This window comes from Rhinolophus sinicus, chromosome 17, assembly GCF_057876585.1.
Source record: "Rhinolophus sinicus isolate RSI-liver-muscle chromosome 17, RSI-T2T, whole genome shotgun sequence".
In the NCBI taxonomy this organism is placed as follows: Eukaryota; Metazoa; Chordata; class Mammalia; order Chiroptera; family Rhinolophidae; genus Rhinolophus; species Rhinolophus sinicus.
In genome coordinates, this window is record NC_142517.1 from 159,027,168 (window position 1) to 159,048,524 (window position 21,357).

Here is a 21,357-nt window from a genome sequence, read left to right on the forward strand (position 1 = left end):
TAGAGTTGACTGTCCAGCTAGGTCTTATTTTTGGGGAAACGGTATCTCCAGACTCTTGATATTGCAAGAAACAAGCCATTCAAGGACCATTTGCACGTGGATATCAATGACTACATTGAAAATAGAATGGAGAGAAATCAGTGTGGAAACTTTTTGAAACCTAGCCTGCAAGAGGTCGTGATTTGGGTGAAGAGTTCATGGGATAAAATCACTGACAGCTGTTGTCAATGCACTACGAGCAGGCTACATGGACAAGAAGTGCTCATTTAAGGAAAGCTCTATTGCTGGACATGAGAGATTGGGGCCAATGGTTCTACAGGAAATGGAGTTGCAAGAAATTCAAGCCGGAATTTGGGTTTTGGAGAGTTATGACGATGTTCCAGAAGAACATGACATGACTGTATTTGAATAAATGTAGATTTTTATACATGAATAAATGGAGATTGTTGTACATGAATAAATGTAGATTGTTGTACATGAAAAAATAAGACATCCCCTGAAAATAAGCCCTATGCATCTTTTGGAGCAAAAATTAATATAAGACCTGGTCTTATTTACAGGGAAACATAGTACATTAACCTGGTGACCACAACTCTTCCCACTCTAGTGACTCCCTGAGACCCTGCCTCACTCAACTCACATACCACACAAGGCATTATCAGTAGTTGAAAGTTAAGGGAATTGGCAGGTGGCAGCAGGCCTCGGGATGTCTTGGCATTTTGCAGAGTTACCCTAGGTCTGGTACTGGTGACAACTGTCCTAGGTTCGCAGTGTGGCCTCTCTTACGTGCCTCCAGGTTTAGCACAGGCAGCAAAAAACTGCAGACCACTTTGTAGCTCCTACCAGGCAGTCCCTGGACAGTCACAGGCAGTGGCTGACCTGGGCCTGCACTGGAGCCCCTCCCGAGAGGCCCCAGAACCAACATACTTGGAAGATGGCTTCAGCCCACAGCAGAGCACTGCCCAATTAACCCCACAAGCAGCACACACAAAGGGTGGACTAAAAAGGCACCAGAACCCACTGGGGTGAATCCCACTCAGTGGGGTAAGCCTCCTGAACAGCTCAGTGAGAACTTCAACAAAGAGATAATAGAGGATGTAGAAACCATTAAAAAGAACTAGTCAGAAATTAAGAATACAATCACTGAAATGAATGCACTAGAAGGAATTAACAGCAGACTAGATGAAGCAGAGGATCAAATCAGAGATTTGGAAGACAAAGTAGCATAAAACACACAACTGGAGCAGCAAAAGAGAATTTTAAAAATGAGGACAGTTTAAGAGACATTCACATCATAGGGGTACCAGAAGGAGAAGAGACAAAACAAAGGATTGAGAACCTATTTGAAGAAATAATGACTGAAAACTTTTCTAACCTGACAAAGGAAATAGATATACAAGTCCAGGAAGTACAGAGGGTCCCAAACAAAGAACCCAAACAGGCCCACACCTAGACACAATTTAAATGGCAAAGGATAAAGACAAAGAGAGAATCCTAAAAGCAGCAAGAGAAAACCAACTACTAACTTATAAAGGAGCTCCAAAAAGACTGTCAGCTGATTTCTCAACAGAAACTTTGCAGACCAGAAGGGATCGGCAAGAAATATTGAACTTGATGAAAAACAAGTATGTACAACCAAGACTACTCTACTCAGCAAAGCTATCATTTAGAATCGAGGGACAGATAAAGAGCTTCCCAGACAAGAAAAAGCTAAAGGAATTCATTACCACCAAACCAGTATTACAAGGAATGTTAGAGGGACTTCAAGATGGGGAGAAAAAAATCGAAACTATGAATAATGAAATGACAATAGCTACGTATCTATCAACAATTACTTTCAATGTAAATGGATTAAATGCTCCAATCAAAAGACATACGGCGGCTGAATGTCTAACAAAACCCTTACATATGCTTCCTACAAGAGACTCACTTAAAATTGAAAGACACACACAGATAGAAAGTAAAGGGATAGAAAAAGGTATTTCATGAAAATGAAAATGAAAATAACAGATGGAGGAGGTGGAGTTGAAAGAGGCAGGATTCAGTTGCAGGTTTCCGTAAGCCATTAGAAGACAGATATGAGAAACACAGTCCTATCTTCAAAGATCACAGTCTAGAGAGAAGAAACAGCAACAGATGGTCACAGAGCAGCAGCTGTTCCTGTTGGGTACACCGTTCACTCCTGTGATAATTAGCCTACAGTAGTTTTATTTGTATATCCTTACACCTAAAGAAAGAAAATGGCACGTGCTGAGTATTCCTTTCATGTGCCAAGTCTAGAGGAGTTTGTTGGAGTTCTGCAGAAGAGGCTAAAGGATAACTTTGTTGATGTCCAGGCCTCTAAAGTTGATTGCTATGATTTGACTAGGAGCCATTTACCTTTCCTGTAAAAGGCATCTGTGGGAAAACTACAATTGCAGAAATAGGAGGTGTGCCTTACTTATTGTCTCTTGTAAATAAAAAAAGAGTTTATAATCTAAATAAGATCACAAAAGAAATCAAGCTACCTGGAGCTTTTATTCTTGGAGCAGGGGCAGGCCCATTTCAGACTCTTGGGTTCAATTCTGAGTTTATGCCAGTCATTCAAACACAAAGTGAACACTAACCTCCTGTAAGTGGAAGTTACTTTGCCTGTGTTAACCCTGCAGGTGGAAGGTGCCTACTAGAGAAATACAGTGAGAAATATGATTTTGGGTGTGCATTACTGGCTAATCTTTTTGCCAGAGAGGGCCACCTGGAAAGGTCATTGAGGTGAAAGCCAAAAGAACTGGAAAACTTAATTTTGTGACTTGTATGAATGAGACAGACTCTTGAAAAACATTATGAATATAAGCCTGTAGGGATGGGAGATACTTTTTTAATTCAGAAGGGAAAAGTGAAGACTTACATTATGCCTGCAGAATTTTCTTCCTGCCCACTGATCTCTGAAGAGGTGAATAAATGGTTGCATTTTTATGAATGAAGGCTCCTTTGGTGTGTCTGTCAGTTTTTGTCTCTCGAGACCCAGGGTTTGATTTGTGATTGGAGCACACTCACTGTTTTAGTCATCGTGGAGAAGGTAGACACTACCATTACGACTCTACCCCAGACACAGTGGAATATCTTGGCTACTTCTTACCTGCAGAGTTTCTCTATCACATTGATCAACCAAGAGACCCATTCATTTGGGTGAGATTAAATCAACTGATATTTAGAAAAAGAAATGATTAAGGATAATTAATTCATTAATACAAATATAAAATCCAATAGAAGTGATCTCACTACTTACACCCTATTTTTTAAGCCTTTAAATGAAACATATGTTGACATTACTCTGTATTATTTCATAGATTTATCTGAAAAGTTTATTGGGAACAAAGATACATGATGGAGATGTTCTTCATTATTTTTTTATTCTAAAAATCAGTCCTAAGTATAAACATGATCTGAATTATTTGGTTATTTTTACTATTTAATAGTAATAACTTACATTTGTTTCACATTATTACATTTTTCAAACTAGTCTCACAACTGATAATTGGATATTTCTGGGTATTAGAAAAATCAATGTTGGAAATTTTGATAGTTGTTGAATCTTTGTATTGAATTTAAAAAGCCCATTTTAGAAGTCAGAGTATACTTTTTTCATGGATAAGGTGGTCAGAGGGAGCAACTTTACCCCTTTTAGTGCAGTTGAACCAGACTCGGTTTGCAATTTGCCTTTCACAAACATTAGCAACTAGATGATTAGCCATGATTTCTCCTTTGTTTGGATTGCCAACTGAAAGCAGTTTGTGCCTGGTAGGTTATTTGCAAGAAGAGAAGGGAAAAGAAACAGTATCAAAATACAACATTGAAGTGAACATACTTTAATTCATAAGTGAGGCTATTGCTAAACATGACCACTGTCCTTCGTAAAATATAAAATTATACTCTTACTAATTATGGTTGAAATTATCTTCAGTTTTCTCCTATAATAACCATTAGCCAAAAATCAACTCTACAATTTTACTAATGCCAACAATGTACAGATTTAGGAGCTCTTTAGTACTAAGCACATAATAAATCTTCAAAAAACATTTTTTTATTGTCTTCTTTGGATGTTAGCTATTACATGTCCTTTGAGTTAGCTATTAAATATTAAGTGAGTAAATCACTAAATATTATTTAAAAATAAGCACTAGTTTGTAGTAAAAAAAAATGAATAAAAATTTCATATTAAAAAATAATGAAAAAAACATAAAAGCTAGGGTAGCAATACTTATACCAGACAAACTAGACTTTAAAACAAAGGCTGTAAGAAGAGACAATGAAGGACCCAGTAATCTCACTTCAGGGTTTTTATCTGAAGAAACTCAAAATGCTACTTCAAGGGGACATGTGCATCCATATGTTCATTGCTGCACTGTTTACAATGGCCAACATGTGGAAGCAGCCTGGGTGTCTGTCGATGGAAGAATGAATAAAGAACAGGTGGTACACATGTGGTACACATATATAATGTGTATATGTGGTACACATATACAATGAAATATTGCTCAGCCATGGAAGGGAATGGGTTCTTGCCATCTATAACAGCATGCATGGACCTGGAGGCTGTTGTGCTGAGTGGAGTGTCAGACAGAGAAAGGCAGATGCAATGTGATTTTGTTTGTATGTGGAATCTATATAACAAAATACAGAAACAAAACAGAAACAAACTCATAGATACAGAAAACATTTTTATGGTTGCCTGATGAGAGGGGGGTTGGGGGTGTGGGTGAAAGAAGGGAAAGGGAGTAAGAAGTACAAAATGGTTGTTACAAAGTAGTTACAGGGATGTAGGGTTTAGCATAAGGAATACAGTCAATAATATTGCAATAACTATGTATGGTGTCAGATGGGTACTAGATTTGTTGGGGTGATAGATGGGAGCGGGGATTCAGAAGTACAAATCAGTAGTTATAAAACAGTCATGGGGATATAAAGTAAACCATAGGGAATATAGTCAATGATGTGGTAATAACTATGTATAGTGCTAGGTAGGTACTAGACTAGTCAAGGGGATCATTTCTTAAATTATATAAATGTCTAACCACTCTGCTGTACACTTGAAATTAATATAAAATAATATTGAATGTCAACTGTACTGATACATTTAAAAAGGGGGGAAAGTGAAGGGGAATAAGAGGTCCAAATTTCCAGGTATAAAACAAATACACCATGGGATGTAATGTAAAGCATAGGGAATATAGTCAATAATATTGTGATAACGTGGTATGGTGTCAGATGTTTACTGGACTTATCATGGTGATCACTTCTTTAGGAATATAAATGTTGAGTAACTTTTGGTGTAAATGGTGTACCCCTGAAACTAATATAATATTGTATGTTAGCTGTATTTTTTAATAAAAATCTTTAAGTAAAATAAAATAAAAATTACACCTATCAACAATATTCCTAACACCTCCTCTGAATTCTTCTCCATAGCATTTAATATCATCTAAGATATATTTTATTCATTTATTTTGCTTGACTCCATCCCTGGAAGATATGCTGTATTCACTGCTCTATTCCCAGCATCTAAAACAATTCCTGGCACATAGTACGTACTCAAAGATGAATTGTAAGCTATTTTAAGTTTCTTAAAAGCCACATGTCTTTTTCATTAAGAATTTTAAATAATTTCCCAACCAGACAGTAGACAAAATATTGTGTTGTAAAATATCTGTTTATTTTAATAGGGATGCAATTGACCTTGAAATTAGTCAATTCTATACTATTATATTTTAACTGAGTCAGGTCACTTAATTAAAATAAGTTCATATGTGATACAGTATGATAACTAATCTTAAATAAAAACTACAATCGTGATTTGCCTTCTCCAAATATACGTTCTCTCAGGTAGTCCATACGCGCATCCTTTGTCGACAGTGCCATAGAATTCCACTCAAAATGAGGGATCTGTAAAATAAGTAATGGAATTTTTAAGCAACAACAAAAAATATCAGGGAAGACTTCTAAGCACGACTGAGCAGAGCTACAGGAACCCTATAGAATTAGTTTACATAAGCATAGCCTACGAACCCTTTTTGGAAGCCAAGTGAGTCCTTCCTAACAAAGCCCAGAAGACTTTTTTCTGTCTCACAATTTCTTTCATCCTGTTTCTAAAATATCAACAATGGACATTTTTTCCTATGTATCTTTCCTACATTCATACACTAGCCATTTTCTCTTATAATTCTATCCATTTTGTAAGATAAATGTGCAAATCAACAGATCTTCTAGAGACAAGAAACAAAGCTTTTTATTCTCTTCTTATGTCCTAAATCGAGGATGTTTTGTTTTAGAGATATTTTAATACAATTTTTTAAATATTAAAATGAGGGAATTCTAGAACTTTAACATTAAAAGGTAACGCATGTATAGGCAAGGGTCTCCAGGTTTTTTAAGGACTGATTTATGTGAGTCTCATACCTGAATTACACGATAGCCCAAAATTTCCAAATGTCGTTTTTTCATAGCAGATTTTCCTTTTAAGTGAGGGATGTTTCTACAGAAAGCTCTTAAATCCAAAAATTCCAAAGCAATTCTATGTAAGAAATTGAGAAACTGAGTAATTATAAGCCTTTCAGAAACAAGTTTGCATCTTTATAAACTAACAAAAACAAAATTAATATAAATGAGTATAGCTATTATTTTTCTACTTAGTAATTAATGATAAGCCTATTCATTAGTAGAATTACAGTAAATTATAGTAAATATATCTCCACGCTTTCATCCTTTTGTTTCTTTGTCAATATATATTTATTAAGCACCCAGCATACGCAAGGAAGGCACGGGTGAGGGAAACAAAGATAAACAGACATAGCTTATATTCTGACAGAGAACACGTAATATGTAGTAAGTAACTGTAATGTAGTGTAAGAAGTGGCTAAGTGCTATCAGAAAAATAGAGAGATATGGAAGCTCCAAAGAAGGTACTATTTGCTTCTGCTGAGATCAACTAGAAGGTTAGTACTATAGTTAGAGAGATGCAAGGCTTTAGACAATGAAGAACGGGCATTAAGGCGGAAAGCACAGGAAAAACAAAAGTACAGAGGTAGAACGTATGAGATAGTTGAGAAGCAGATTTTACTACATCATAAAGCCTTGATAAATGAGATCACTTAATTATGCCAAATTTAACATCTAGATGACAAAATCTGAAACTAAGAAATAACTTACCTTTCAGCTCCTGGTGGCAGCCTTGATCTAACAATTGGGGTATTTGATTCCCAGTGACTTGCTGGCAGTTTTCCCAAAGTTATATTATGGTTTCCATAAGGAAGAGGTTTTTTCCTTTTATCCAAGATACACTCAAAATCTATAAGCAAGTATAGGAATCAACAGTATGAATTAGGTAAATTCTTACAGGTAAAAGTTTAAGATATTTTGGATTGCTGTTGGCTGAACCTGGAGCAATCATTTTGGATCATGAAGTGTAAACTACATGTTGAGAATGGTGGATTATAGTAAAATGGAAGGATCCTGGATCTTTAATATTTGTGGAGCTGGCATCGCAGCCCTGGACATCCCAAGTGTATGGGAGAAGGAAACACAGTTTGTTAAGTTCCTGTTATTTGTGGACTTTTGTCAGTCATAACCAAACCTAATACTGGCAAATATAAAACCAAACAACTGAGAGCGTGTGTTTTGTAGTGCAAGATGAGGGTATAAATGACCATCTGCTTCAGCCTCCTGCCAAGTACAGAAATCACATGCATACAGCATCATCTGACCATCCAGCCTCTGCTTGAACAAGTCATAAAATATTCCATATATTCAAGTTAAAATATTCTTCCTTTAATTTTTACCATTTTTTATCCTTGAGATAGACATCCAATTCTTTCATATCACAATCCTTCAAAGATTTTAAGTTATGCTCTCCATAAGACTTCTCGTTTTCAGACTAAACATCCTACTTTTTAAAATAAAATTTATTGAGGACTTACTATGTCCCAAGGGTAGCACTAAATGCTTTTCATGCAATATGTTGGTTAATCCTGATAAGCAGGAATTATCCCCAGTTTACAAATGAAAAAAACTAATAAGGTTCAGAGGTTTAGGACCTTGCTCAAGGCTTGAAACCCGTGCAGTCCCAGTCTTCTCTAGTTCTTTCTATGACATGATTTCTAGATCCTTTGTTTCTGTGCCTTATTTGTCACTGTCTCTCATGAAATGCAACACTTAAAAAAAGAATACAACACTGAGATGTGTGTAAAGGACAGAATACAGTGAGACTACCAAGTTTCTTGTTATTATTAATAATATACTTTAAAAGAGCATTTGATTTTTGGCAACCACTTACATTATTATTTGTATCTAACTGATAGCCTTTTAAAATACCCTTTATGTACACAGATGTTTTCTAAACCTGATTTAGAAAATCTATGTTAATCCTCTTAAAATTTCTTCTTTTCATTTAAGCCTACCATTTGAATTTAGCAATTTTTAAGAATCTTATATTGCCATCCAACATATAACCTAGCTTACCAGCTTTGTCATCCACAAATATATGGGAATGCCTCTACCATTACACCTCTGAGAAACAAGATTAACCAGGTTAGAGTTGAGCACATACCTATGGAAATCCTCGTCCATGACACTAATCCAATTTAGTTTCTGAGATGAACTTAAAACAATGAAATTGACATAAATCATTTCCCTAACTTTAGGGCACTAAGTGGAAAGGACGTAATCTTATGAAGATCCAGAAATGTCCAATGCATCTAAATCTTGGTTTTACGTACTTAGAATTGGTGAAAGACTGACCTTAAAAATCTTAAAAAGTTTTCTTTGTGGAACAGCAAAATGCTGATGGTTACAAAAGCTGGGTCATGGGAACTTAAGGATTCATTGCACTGTTCTTTCTACTTTTGTCTCTTTGGAAATTTTCAAGATAATGTGAAAATATTTTTTAAAAACTTTTTAAAAATTCCAATTGATGAGATGATTAAAGACTTACCTACTGTGTGGTAATAAGGTGTAAGAACCGAGGCTTTTACACAATTGATTCCTCCTAGTACCTCTGCTAACATTTTATAAATATGCTGTTGTATTCCATTCATGCTGCCAATATCTTTATGAAAACAAAAATAATTAGTTCACTTAAAATAAGTTAATCGGTTTTTGAATGAAAATCATCCAATTCTATAAACTGAAAAATAAGAATTACTATTTCCAACAAGAACTTCCATGTAATAACATATGCAATGACACTAAATTCAGTATAACACACGTTCTTTGCTCTCTACCATGAGGTTTAGTGTCCTAAATATTAAGAAATTCTTATAACAAAAATCTCACCTACAAAATGATTCCATTAAATAGGTCATAGCACTCTTGGGAACTCTGGTGTCATGGTTAAGGTTTAACAATAATATCAGTGTACTACCTAATAATTTACTTTATAATTAAACTTCACTGTCTGACCCAAAGAAAACTCAAACCTTTATTATAATGTTGTTGACAGAAGCGGTCGTGGAACCATGGAATCTGATACTCAGGACATTCCAAGCAGACTGCTCTATTTAATTCCATGAGACGAAACTGGACCCTCATATTTAGAGAGGAACATAAAACTGAAATTAAAAAAAAATATATTAATGGATTTTGATAGCTTGGACCTAGCAAAAGCAATCCATTTGTGCACAGACATTTATCCCCATTATTGGTTGATACTTTTATTCTCATAAAATCATTTCAGTTGCACACACATGCTTTATATTTTTAAAGTATTACATTCAGTGGCATAATTACGATCAACTCCTATATTGTTTCCACTAATTATGAATGTTAAAACTACATTTTTAAAAATACTACCAAAGAATTTTCATTAACCTAATATCCCACTTTTAGGAATCTATCCTCAATCAAAAAAATGAGGTCAATGAATCATGCATAACAACCATTATTTATAATAATAAAGAATTGGAAACAATCTACAAGGTAACAAATTTTATTATATCCATATAGTGGCAGATAATGGCAGATTATGTAAATACTAAAAAATCATGATATCAAAAAATATTTAATGGCACAGAAAATTGTTCAATATAGTTCAACGACAAAAGGCAACATACAAAAGTGAATATATAAATAATCCAAATTTTCTTTTACAATACACATAGGTATATAAACATACACGAAAGAGCAGGAAAGAGACACAAAAGCAACACTCCAAACACTTAAAAGCAGTAGCTCCTCTTGGTAGTAAGATTATGAGTAATCTTTTATTTTCTATTTTATAGTTTCCTGTATTTCCCAAATTTTCTATCATAAGCAGGAAATACTTTTATAAACAAACAATAAAATTAACATTTAAATGCTTCAGTATAGATAGAACTGAAACTTGGATATAAAGTACAAATGATAATTTAATAAAATGTAGATACATACGTTCAAGTTGGGAATCCAATCTGTCTAAGAATTTGATGTTAAAAATTGTCTTTAGCAGATCTTCTGGAAAATACTGAAGTGTGGCGAAAGAGAAACCAAGAAACACTAACATGAGAGGATCCAATACAGCTAAAACAAAATTAAGATATTTTTAAAAATTATAATGTACAGCCACCTCACATGTACATAAGCACACACTTTATTCAGTTAAAACCAGGTTTTAAAAAACAGATACAGACACAGCCTTCACAAAACTAATCTAATTTATATTGTTACAATACTATCAGGATAGTGGTGAAGTTTTAGTGGTTACCTTTGTGCGGGGGCTAGATAGAGTAGGAAAGGGGAACAGAGAAGAAGGCGACTGTGGTATATTCTATTTCTTGATCTGTGTACTCCTTTGTTGGGTGAATCAAGTTGTATAAATCCATACTATGTACTAAGGATACGTGAACATTTATTTACTATTATCCTTCCATAAAGTTTTTTTTAATTCCCTTGAAAAGAGAAAGAGTTCAAAACTAAAGGTTAATAAAAACTAAAGGTTAATAGTATATATAGGGGTGGCCGCATGGCGCAATTGGTTAGAGGAGAGTTCTCAACAAGGTTGCCGGTTCAATTCCCACAAGATGGTGGGCTGCACCCCCTGCAACTACCTTGTTTCCCCGAAAATAAGACCTAGCCAGACCATCAGCTCTAATGCGTCTTTTGGAGCAAAAATTAATATAAGACCCAGTATTATATTGTATTATATTATACTATACTCGGTCTTATATAAATCCTGGTATTATATTATATTAATTATATTATATTGTATTATATTATATCATATTATTGCTATACAAAACCCCGGTCTTATATTAAAAATAAGACCAGGTCCTATATTAATTTTTGTTCCAAAAGATGCATTAGAGCTGATGATGGTCCAGCTAGGTTTTATGTTCAGGGACAAACAGTAAGATTGAAAACGGCAACTAGACTTGGAGCTGAGCTGCGCCCTCCACAACTAGATTGAAGGATGACTACTTGAAGGATGGGCCCTGGAAAAACACACTGTTCCCCAATATTCCCCAATAAAATTTTTTTTAAAAAGTGTATATGAAAAGAAGTTATTCCAGTCTCTATGTATTGATAATAATAAAATATTACTCAGAGTGTGTTAGGTACCACTGTAAGCACTTTCCAAACTTAAACCTCACCTCAGTATACAGTAGAAACAATTACTATCTCTGCTTTATAAATGAATGGACCAATTTACAGAGAAGGTAAATGACTTGCCCAAAGTCACACCGTTAACAAATGGCGAGTGAGATTTAACCTGGAGGTCCAGCTTGGAGCCTAGACCACTATATTGTGCAGCTCTGTAGGGCTCTCAGATCTCCAGGCTGAGTGTAGACAAGTATGGAGCTCGGATCTCCCCTAGCACCTCCTCCCTTACCTGTCACCGAGAAGAATGGTACATATTCCACCATACGGTGTAAGATAATTTAGCTGATTTGCCTCATCCAAGACACATTTCTGATGAGAGGGAAGGGATTATCCAAAAAACTGTATCGCAGCAATATTCTTACAAAGTACAAAACTGACATTAAATATTTTCTTTTGGATTTTTTTGCTGAGTTTCTTTAATAAAGCAAGATCAAGTCACAAACAAGGTTATGATGATCTTCACCAGCAAAACTGATCTGTCAAAACTAACATTCATTCAAAATAAATTACTCCATGAGTTATGTTAAATTGTACTCAAAAGGTCTCCAACATTTTCCAAACATTCTCAGTAAATCTTAGAAAAAAAAAAAAATTAAAGCTGTACATTTCAACATTTTTCTCATACATTTAATTTTTTTAAAAAAAATTGTAATATATAAGCCTCTATTTAGAAAATATGGGAGGACATGTACTTTCATTTCCTTCTGGTTGTTGAAACATGACTAAACAACCCGGAGAGCACACTCCATTTCAAGTCTCAATTTCAAGTCTGTTTCAAGTCTCATCTTTCTACATATAGTTGTAGTAAGTACTAAAAAGGGGTATATGTGAATGTCACATATGCATACACTTACACATAAACATGGACGTTTTACAGTCCCATTTTACTTGTCTATTAGCAGACACAGCAGTACCAGACATGGTTAGACACTATCTGGCTTATAGATCCCACGAAAGTGTAGCAAAGTCTATGAGCATGATACTGATATAATCAATGTATTTATAGTGATCTTGTACCAGCTTAACTATTAAAATTGACAGAAACAATCAGATATTATGTATCTCCACATGTGATACAAATATTAGGTACACAGCACCACATACAAGGCATTTTTGCTAAAAATGTTTAATCTGAATCTAATTAAGCATCTATAACTAAGTTCTAGTTTACAAGAAATACTGGAGATGGAGGAGCAAGGTTTTAATAGAAAGCAATCACACAAATCCAGAACGTGCGTGATCCACAACAAATAGCCAATCTCTTTTATAAAAAGACAAATGCCAAGACAAAAAAAGATAGGGAGAAAGTGACGTAACAATTCAATGTTGGTTGCTTTGAAAAAAACTTATAAAAGACAATCTGGTGAGATTTGGAAAATTTTGATTATGGTAGTATATGGTACTCGTTCATTTTCTTAAGTGTGATACTTTACTTCCTTATAACCTATTTAGGGCTAACACTTCAAATGTTTCATCATACACACACAGTAAATGTGATAAAATGTTAATCATTAATCAAAAACTTGATTGTGAGTATATAGTATATAGATGTTTGTTATATTGTTCTTTCAATTCTTCTGTGTATTTGCAAGCTATGGTAACAAAAAGTTGTAAAAAAAAAAAAAAAAAACTTTTCCCCCAAATCGAAATCAAGCAAAAAACAAAACAAAAAACCAAGAACATTCTAGACTATAAGAGACCACAAAAGATAACTACAAAACACAATGAGTGAAACTTGATTGAATTCTGGGTCCAAAATAACCACACTACACAGTATTTTGGAAATAATGAAGGACATTTACACATGAATTGTGTTTATATTAGAAGATTATTAATTTTCTTAGGTGTGACAACAGAATTGTGGTGATATAGGAGGTCATTGCTCTTAAGAAGGTGTATGCCTGAGTATTTAAGAGGTGAAGGGTCACAATGTCTACAACTTACTTTGAAATGGATCAGAAAAAATAGAGCAAGAGGCACAAACAGTAAAGCAAAGCAAATAGGATAAAATGTTAACAATTATTTGAATCTACTCACTGAGTATTCAGGTGTCCCTTCTTGGTTCTTTTCATTTTATCCGTAAGTTTGACATTTTTCATAATAATAAAGTTTCAAAAATGGATAGAAACATTTCTTTTCGGTATAGAACTCACAGCTATTATGGTTACCCTTTAAATGAGGAATATCTGCAACAGTGTACTCCCACCTACTCATTCAATGTAGTACCAAACAATATACCTACTTAAGTAAGAATTAAGGTGTTGAATGCAGGTTCCGAAAAATTCATCCCTTTGAGGTGGATCATAATTCAAGATGCTGAATGGAAGAATAATAGCAAGGACTGCAAAAGGATGGATCTATATATAAGAGAACAAAAATGTTATAGTTTAAACTTCAGTAAAACACATTTTAACCTAATTATTATTTTAGAGAAGTCTTTTTCTAACATACCTATAAAGTTAAATGAACATGCCTACAGTTAAATGACAAATGTATCACTATTTACTAATTTTCCGACCCTGCTATGATCTATTTAGTCCCACCACTAATTTCTAGCAACTCTAAGTGTTAAGAAAAAGTAAATCAGACTATCCACAAATTAATTTTGTTAGGTATAAAATCCTGTTCCAGAAATACATCAGTCATTAAAGTGAATAGGAAATAGTATCATTAATTTCCATGTCATCAGTGCATTTTGTAGATACATCATATAAGGTAATTAAGGGAGTTTATAATCAGAATTTGTTTTTCTTTTATTCATTCATTTTTAAATTTCATTATTTACTCATTCATCTAATATTTAATGACTGCCAAGCAATATGCTAAACAAGTAAGACAGACTTTTTTTTCATTAGTGGGAAACACTAAGTAAAAGCCTTACCCTTGTATATATACATTTTGTGAGTTTCTTCTCATTTAATCCCAAAAGCAGCATTTTATAAGTACGTTCCAGAAACAAATTTGTAAAAAGATACACTGACAATTTAAGAATACAGTAGACACTTCAACAAAATAGGTTTGAATTCCATAGGTCTGCTTACATGCAATTTTTTTCAGTAATTACTGTAAATGTATTTTCTCTTCCTTAGGATCCTCTCAATAAGATTTTCTTTTCTCTAGCTTACTTGATTGTAAGAATACAATATATAATATAGATATGAGGTCAGACAATTAAGTTCGCAAACTCATCCTAGAAAAAGTGCTACATACCTTATTGCTGACTATCACTACAGTCACCTTCGAAGTACTCCCCTCGGGAAGCTATGCACGGACACAAGTGCCTAGTCCACCCTTCAAAGCAATTTTGGGACTCTTTTTCTGGAATGGCCATCAGAGCTACCGTCGTATTACCCTTGATGTCCTGAATGCCATCAAAATGCCTTCCTTTCAATATTTCCTTTATCTTCAGATGCAGAAAGAAGTCATTGGGGGGCGAGATCAGGTAAGTAGAGCAGGTGTTCTAATACATTTATTTGTTGACTGGCTAAAAATTCTGTCACAGACAGTACCGTGGGAGCTGGTGCATTGTCGTGATGCAAGAGCCATGAATTGTTGGCGAAAAGTTCAGGTCATCTAACTTTTTCACAGCCTTTTTAGCACTTCTAAATAGTAAACCTGGTTAACTGTTTGTCCAGTTGGTACAAATTCATAATAAGTAATCCCTCTGATATCAAAAAAGGTTAGCAACATCCTTGCAAAAGTTCGTGAACTTAATTGTCAGACCTCAAAACATACAAAATATGTGTTAGTCAACTGTTTGTTACCAGTAAGGCTTCGGGTCAACAGTAGGCTATTAGTAGGTAAGTTTTTGGGGAGTCAAAGTTATATGTGGATTTAATAATAACTGCCACATTGTTCAAGGGTCAACTGTACTAAAGTCAGTGGATATCTTAAAATTTTTTTGATTTTCACACTTTTGAATATGGTAGTTTTTATTTTGTTTGGGGGGAGGTACATATATTATTTTCTTAATTATTAGTTTCAGGTGTACAAAACACAGTGATTAGACATTTACGCACCTCACAAGGTGATAACCCCAACAAGTCTACTACCCATCTGACTTCGTACAGAGCTGTTACAATACCACTAACTATATTCCCTATGCTGTACTACACATCCTATGACCATATATACTTTTAATTATATTTGACATTCAATATGATTTTATATTAGTTTCATGAATGTAGTTGTTCTTAAATAGTAAAAGTAGGATTACAGAAAATAAAAAGGGAAAAAATCATTCACACTCTATCTTTATATAATCAGTATTGTTTTAAATATTTCCTTCTAGTCAATGAATTTTGACTATTGATCTTAACAATACTGCAAGAATGAAAAGATGACTGCTAATCTGCTCAAATCTGCAATGCTGAACAAAGAAACTTTAGGAGGAGGAACAACAAACTGCTGAACCAGAAACTAGAGTTTAATTTTTAAACTTCAAATTCCAGTCAAGTTCTCAAAGTACGTATGATAAACATTTATGCTTTTAGAAGTTGACTATATAAAACTGTGACATTTCCATTTCACCTTTTCAATCTGCTGAAGGACCACTGAGGCTATCCTATCAAGTATCAAAGTATTGAGGTAGTTCATTCTAGCAATAAAAGATGAAATTCCCGCAACATTTACGTAATTAATTTCATCCATCAAACACTGCAAAGTAGCAATTGTTTCTTCCAGAAGTGACTCGACAAACCAGTCTCCTTTTAAAGATTTAAGTTCTTCCCATAACAGATTCAAATTGTTGCATTTTTGTAGTCTCTGATGACCATAGTGATCTAATTTTTGAAGTAGTTTCAGCTGCTTTCCAGTAGTACTCTCCAGATACATGTAATCATACTGAATCCATCTTAAAACAGATGTGGCAAAACTATTCAGGTCATTTAGGTCACACTGTGGTAAAACTGCTTCAATTCGAGATATCACCACTTCATCTAGGTGAGGAGACGGAAGCATGGAAATAGCATAGACCAGGAGAGATATCTCACTAGATTTGACACTAATTTTCAAATGACTGTAGAGGGGGGGAAGTAAAAAGAACAAAATTAATACATCAGCAACAAAATACAATGCATATAATTATTAAAATATGAATGTTATTATTATTATAATTAATAGGTGTTGTAGTCTTAACATAAAGTTAATTTATTTTAAGAAGGGTTAACTAATTCAAAGATGACAGGTCCACAGGAGTTACAAAGGGAAGCCTTAAGATAATCTAAAGCACATCCTAAATTTTATAATGCAAAAATAAAACCATAGTCTCTGGAAAACAAAAGGTCAGTGTCAGAACAATGTTTCTTTCCAGTACTGTTGCTAGAGACAGAATTTGGGCTGATTTTTTTTTTATATATATATATATTTTTAAAGATTTTATTGGGGAAGGGGAACAGGACTTTATTAGGGAAGAGTATGTACTTCCAGGACTTTTTTTTTGTTTTCCAAGTCAAGTTGTTGTCCTTTCAATCCTAGTTGTGGAGGGTGCCATTCAGCTTCAAGTTGTTGTCCTTTCAGTCTTAGTTGTGGAGGGCGCGGCTCAGCTCCAGGTACAGTTGCCGTTGCCGTTGCTGGTTGCAGGGGGCACAGCCCACCATCCCTTGCGGGAGTCCAACGGGGACCTTGTGGTTGAGAGCCCACGCTCCAACCAACTGAGCCATCCGGGAGTTCAGCGGCATCTCAGCTCAAGGTGCCGTGTTCAATCTTAGTTGCAGGGGGCGCTGCCCACCATCCCTTGCGGGACTCGAGGAATTGAACTGGCAACCTTGTGGTTGAGAGTCCACTGGGCCCATGTGGGAATCGAACCAGCAGCCTTTGGAGTTAGGAGCACGGAGCTCTAACCACCTGAGCCACCGGGCAGGCCCCTGGGCTGAATTTTTGATACGACCTGTCAGAAGTTGGTATGACCTAGTATAGGCCCTGGCATACAGTGATCACTCAATTTTATTAGTTCCTGTCTTATTTCTGCTATATAAGAAGTCCAACCTTAAAAAAAAACCAGAAAACACAGGACATATAATTAAATCCATTCTCTACTCCTCCTTTTCCAAACCCCCACAGTTAAGAGTCCTTTCATCAGGACAGCAGTTTTTAAAATACAAATAAAACACTAGGAGCTTTTAAAGAATCTTCAGGTTTAGAAGTAGTGAAAGAGATAGTCAAATCTCTTTCAATATAAATTAAAACAAAATTGAGTAACTTTTTAAAATATTAAATTAATACATTGAAATAATCATTATATTCAACGTTAGCAAGGGTGCATTGATACAGGCACCCTCATGTAAACTTTAAAAGTTAGTATAACCTTTCTGAAAAGTAATTTAGCAGTACAGCTCAAGAAATTTAAAACTAATTATATCATTTGATATGATCAATCCCTGTTGACGAAAGTAACCTAAGAAAATAATCGAAAATGCAGGGAAAATGTATATGTTATTCACCATATTTTTAATGGGGCTAAAATTTGAAAACAATCTAAATACCCAATGATGGAGAATAGTTAAGTGAATTATGGTAGTCATACGTTGGCTAATATCTAGTCATTAAAAACATTTACAAATAGTTCTAAATCATGTGGGGAAATGCTGATAAAGTTAAGTGGGAGAAATAAATAGCATGAATACCACAAATCGTCACATTTATGAACCACAAAAAGATCTCAAAATAATTTATATATAGTATTTGGCCCAGTACCTGACACAAATTAAGTTCTCAATAAGTACTAAATGAATATTTTATTCTAATAACCACGAAAAATTAACACATTGTATAAAGAAACGAAAGCCCCCAAAAGCTGTATCAGTTTCCAGAATTGACCCAAGGACAGAACTCTCAATATTTGCTAATCTTCTCATAGTTGTCTAAAAATAAACCCCAGAGGCACCAGATGGCTCAGCTGGTTAAAGCGCGAGCTCTTAACAGGGTTGACAGTTCAATTCCCACATGGGATGGTGGCCTGCAACTAAGGATTGAAAACGGCAACTGGACTTGGAGCTGAGCTGCACCCTCCACAACTAGATTGAAGGACAACAACTTGACTTGGAGCTGATGGGTCCTAGAGAAACACACTGTTCCCCAATATTCCGCAATAAAAAAAAAAAATAACCCCAACAGACAAAATCTATCCAACCTGCAACTGATGTTATTCCTTGTGATTCTTCCTCAAATTCCAAAATTTACATACGCATGTATTTATTTACAGTACTACCATATATCCACCCGCATGACTAAAATTAGACAATAAAAGAACACCTAGGGTTGGTGAGGATGTGGAGCAACAGGAATGCTCACATTCTGCTAGTGGGAATATAAACTGGTCCAGCCACTTCAGAAAACTGTTTAGCAGGATCTGCTGGAGATAAACATATGTATAACCTATGAACCAACAATCATACTTCTTGGTAAATATCCACAGAAATGCATACATATGTCCACTAAAATATATGTACGAGGATATTCATAACAGAACTATTTATAACAGCCCCAAACTGGAAATAAATCAAATACCTATCAACAGTAGAATGAGTAAAAAAAAATGTTTGTTACATTCTTATGAGAATACAACAAAAACATAGGTAAATCTCATATACATGATACTGAGCAAAAGAAGCCAGACAAAACAGGCAAAACTAACCCATGCAGTTAAAAGGATAGTAGTTAACCTGGGTTGGGGGTGAGGGAGCAGGGTTATGAGGAGTGGATACGTGTATTTTATGTAGATTGTATTTCAGTACGTTCAAATGAAGAAAACCATGTTATTCCAGTACATGAACTCCCTGGGTTTCCCAAATGGTTTCTGGAGCTATTTATGTAAATACTTAGGTGAATTGGTTTACTTAGATTACATTGTGTTCTTTCACACAATCTGTACTGAGTGGGAGAAGATAATCCTGAAGCATAAGCCCCTCTGATTTTATGTAACATCTCCCAACTAATTTTTGATAAAATTTTAAACTAGAGATATATAGGGGCTCTTTCTACTGACAACTACTAAACTTCAACACTGTCATATTTGCTTCAAGTCTTTTTATAAAGGAAATAAAACATAGGTAAAGTGAAATCCCCTTTGATGCTCCCACTCCTGTCTTATTTTTCTGTTAACACACCTATATGCAAACAGTATTGTGTCATTTAATTTTTTTAAAAAGCACTGTGCTGGCCAAATAAATCATGTCTCTGGGCCAGATTATGATAATATAATTTAAAGCATGAAATTCTTCATTCAGAGGCTATGTGAAAGTCCATGCTAAATACGGAAAAGGTGAAGAAACAATAATGCTGCATATATAAGAAAGTTATTTCAAGAAAAGTGTGAACTTTCTTATACATACCTACTATGCTAAATTCTCATCTGATAAAGTGCCACCTCATATTCCTCAGCTCAAATCCTTCTTAACCATAATGGCGTATCACTTTGTCAAAATAATGATCATTTTCAACTGTATGCCAATCTTTTGAATATAGCATAGAGCCCCATGCCTGGTCTTTCAGAAATCACAGTAAGAAATCAAACTAGTATGGGAAAATGGAAGGGAAAACGATTCATCTGGTTCTAATTTCATTCAGTCATTATTCTAATCTTTAAAATAAAAATTTTTAATGGAAAATTCCATTTTAGTGTAATGAAAGTCAATGAAAAATTGAATTAACTTCTTAGTTGAAATATGAATGCTACCTCCATAGAAAAGCAGAGAAGTTTTAATTACAGAGGGAGAATTCTGCATAAAAATATCTTTTCATTATCATTACCCTCATATATTTTATTTTAAAAATTACAAATTAAAAAATGTAATATGCCTTAAAATGCACAAATAAGCAAACTGAAGGCCCCTAAATATGGTTCTCCCAAATGGAGTTTGGCCTTCTTCATCAGCTCCACTGTTTTCGTATTCTATTTCTGCAGGAAAGAATGACTTGGCTTTTATTGTTATTCATGCCATAGGGAAATCATACCCAACTGGCCTCATTTCCATTTCAAAGTATACCAAGCTTAATTGGCAGAATGGGTATGGGGAAAAATAAGTGTCTTAACATTTGTAATAATAAGCTGTCCAATTCTTCCTCCAACAGTTCCAACAACTCTATACATAATTATATAAAACAAGGTTATAAATTGAAAGATTAGATTATAAAATGAAAGATTAAATAACTACTTCTATTAGCTGGGTGCAAAAGTAATTGTGGTTTTTGCAATTATTTTTCACCTTTACTTTAATCTTACCTAAGCAATACTTCTCTGAGTTTCACAAAAAGCTCTTTACTTCGGTAATGTAAAAAAGTCAATGCTTGTGTTATCTTCAATAACTCGATTGGTTTATAGTCATCCAAATGCTTATGCAGAATTGAAGCAATTCTAAAAAGAATAAAGATAAAACATGTATTATAATCAGTTCATTCATTTATTTATTAAACATTTACTGAGAAGCTTTTTCATGCCAGACAAGCTCTGTGCGAGACAAACAGCAATGAGATAAGGTTTTCTGTTCTTGAAGAACTACCTCAAGATGACGATAGAAATGTAACAATTAAAATAGAATAAGTAAGAGCTATCAATGAAGTGTAAATGAAATAATATTTAATTATCAATAGTAAAAAGACAGAAAAGCATAGTTTTACTTCCCAAATAAAAAAACCTCACAGAACAGCCATCAAATCCCACACCCTCATTCCAAGAAAATCTTTACCAAAAGCTACTAACAATTAGCAAAACTGATTTAATTTTCTTCCTTAAATCCACTGGCCCTCTAACAG

The 21,357-nt window shown here is 34.5% G+C and overlaps 1 protein-coding gene and 1 pseudogene across 3 annotated transcripts in view; one reads left to right on the top strand and one right to left on the bottom strand.

Annotated features, from left to right (window-relative positions):
• The first annotated feature begins 1,187 nt into the window (after positions 1 to 1,187).
• On the top strand, positions 1,188 to 3,060 carry LOC109445271 (beta-keto L-gulonate decarboxylase pseudogene; annotated as a pseudogene).
• Positions 3,061 to 5,668: 2,608 nt separating this feature from the next.
• The window catches only part of FASTKD1 (FASTK mitochondrial RNA regulator 1), a 36,483-nt gene continuing 20,794 nt past the window's right edge, over positions 5,669 to 21,357 (bottom strand). For all 3 annotated transcript variants that reach the window (XM_088794625.1, XM_088794623.1, XM_088794624.1), the window contains 9 exons: positions 20,828 to 20,959; positions 16,138 to 16,624; positions 13,850 to 13,964; positions 10,399 to 10,527; positions 9,450 to 9,581; positions 8,966 to 9,079; positions 7,186 to 7,324; positions 6,436 to 6,550; positions 5,669 to 5,922 (listed from right to left, as the gene is read on the bottom strand). In XM_088794625.1, coding sequence (XP_088650751.1) covers positions 5,821 to 5,922; positions 6,436 to 6,550; positions 7,186 to 7,324; positions 8,966 to 9,079; positions 9,450 to 9,581; positions 10,399 to 10,527; positions 13,850 to 13,964; positions 16,138 to 16,624; positions 20,828 to 20,959 — 1,465 coding nt within the window. In that variant the 3' untranslated portion in view covers positions 5,669 to 5,820. The remainder of the gene's footprint in view (positions 5,923 to 6,435; positions 6,551 to 7,185; positions 7,325 to 8,965; positions 9,080 to 9,449; positions 9,582 to 10,398; positions 10,528 to 13,849; positions 13,965 to 16,137; positions 16,625 to 20,827; positions 20,960 to 21,357) is intronic.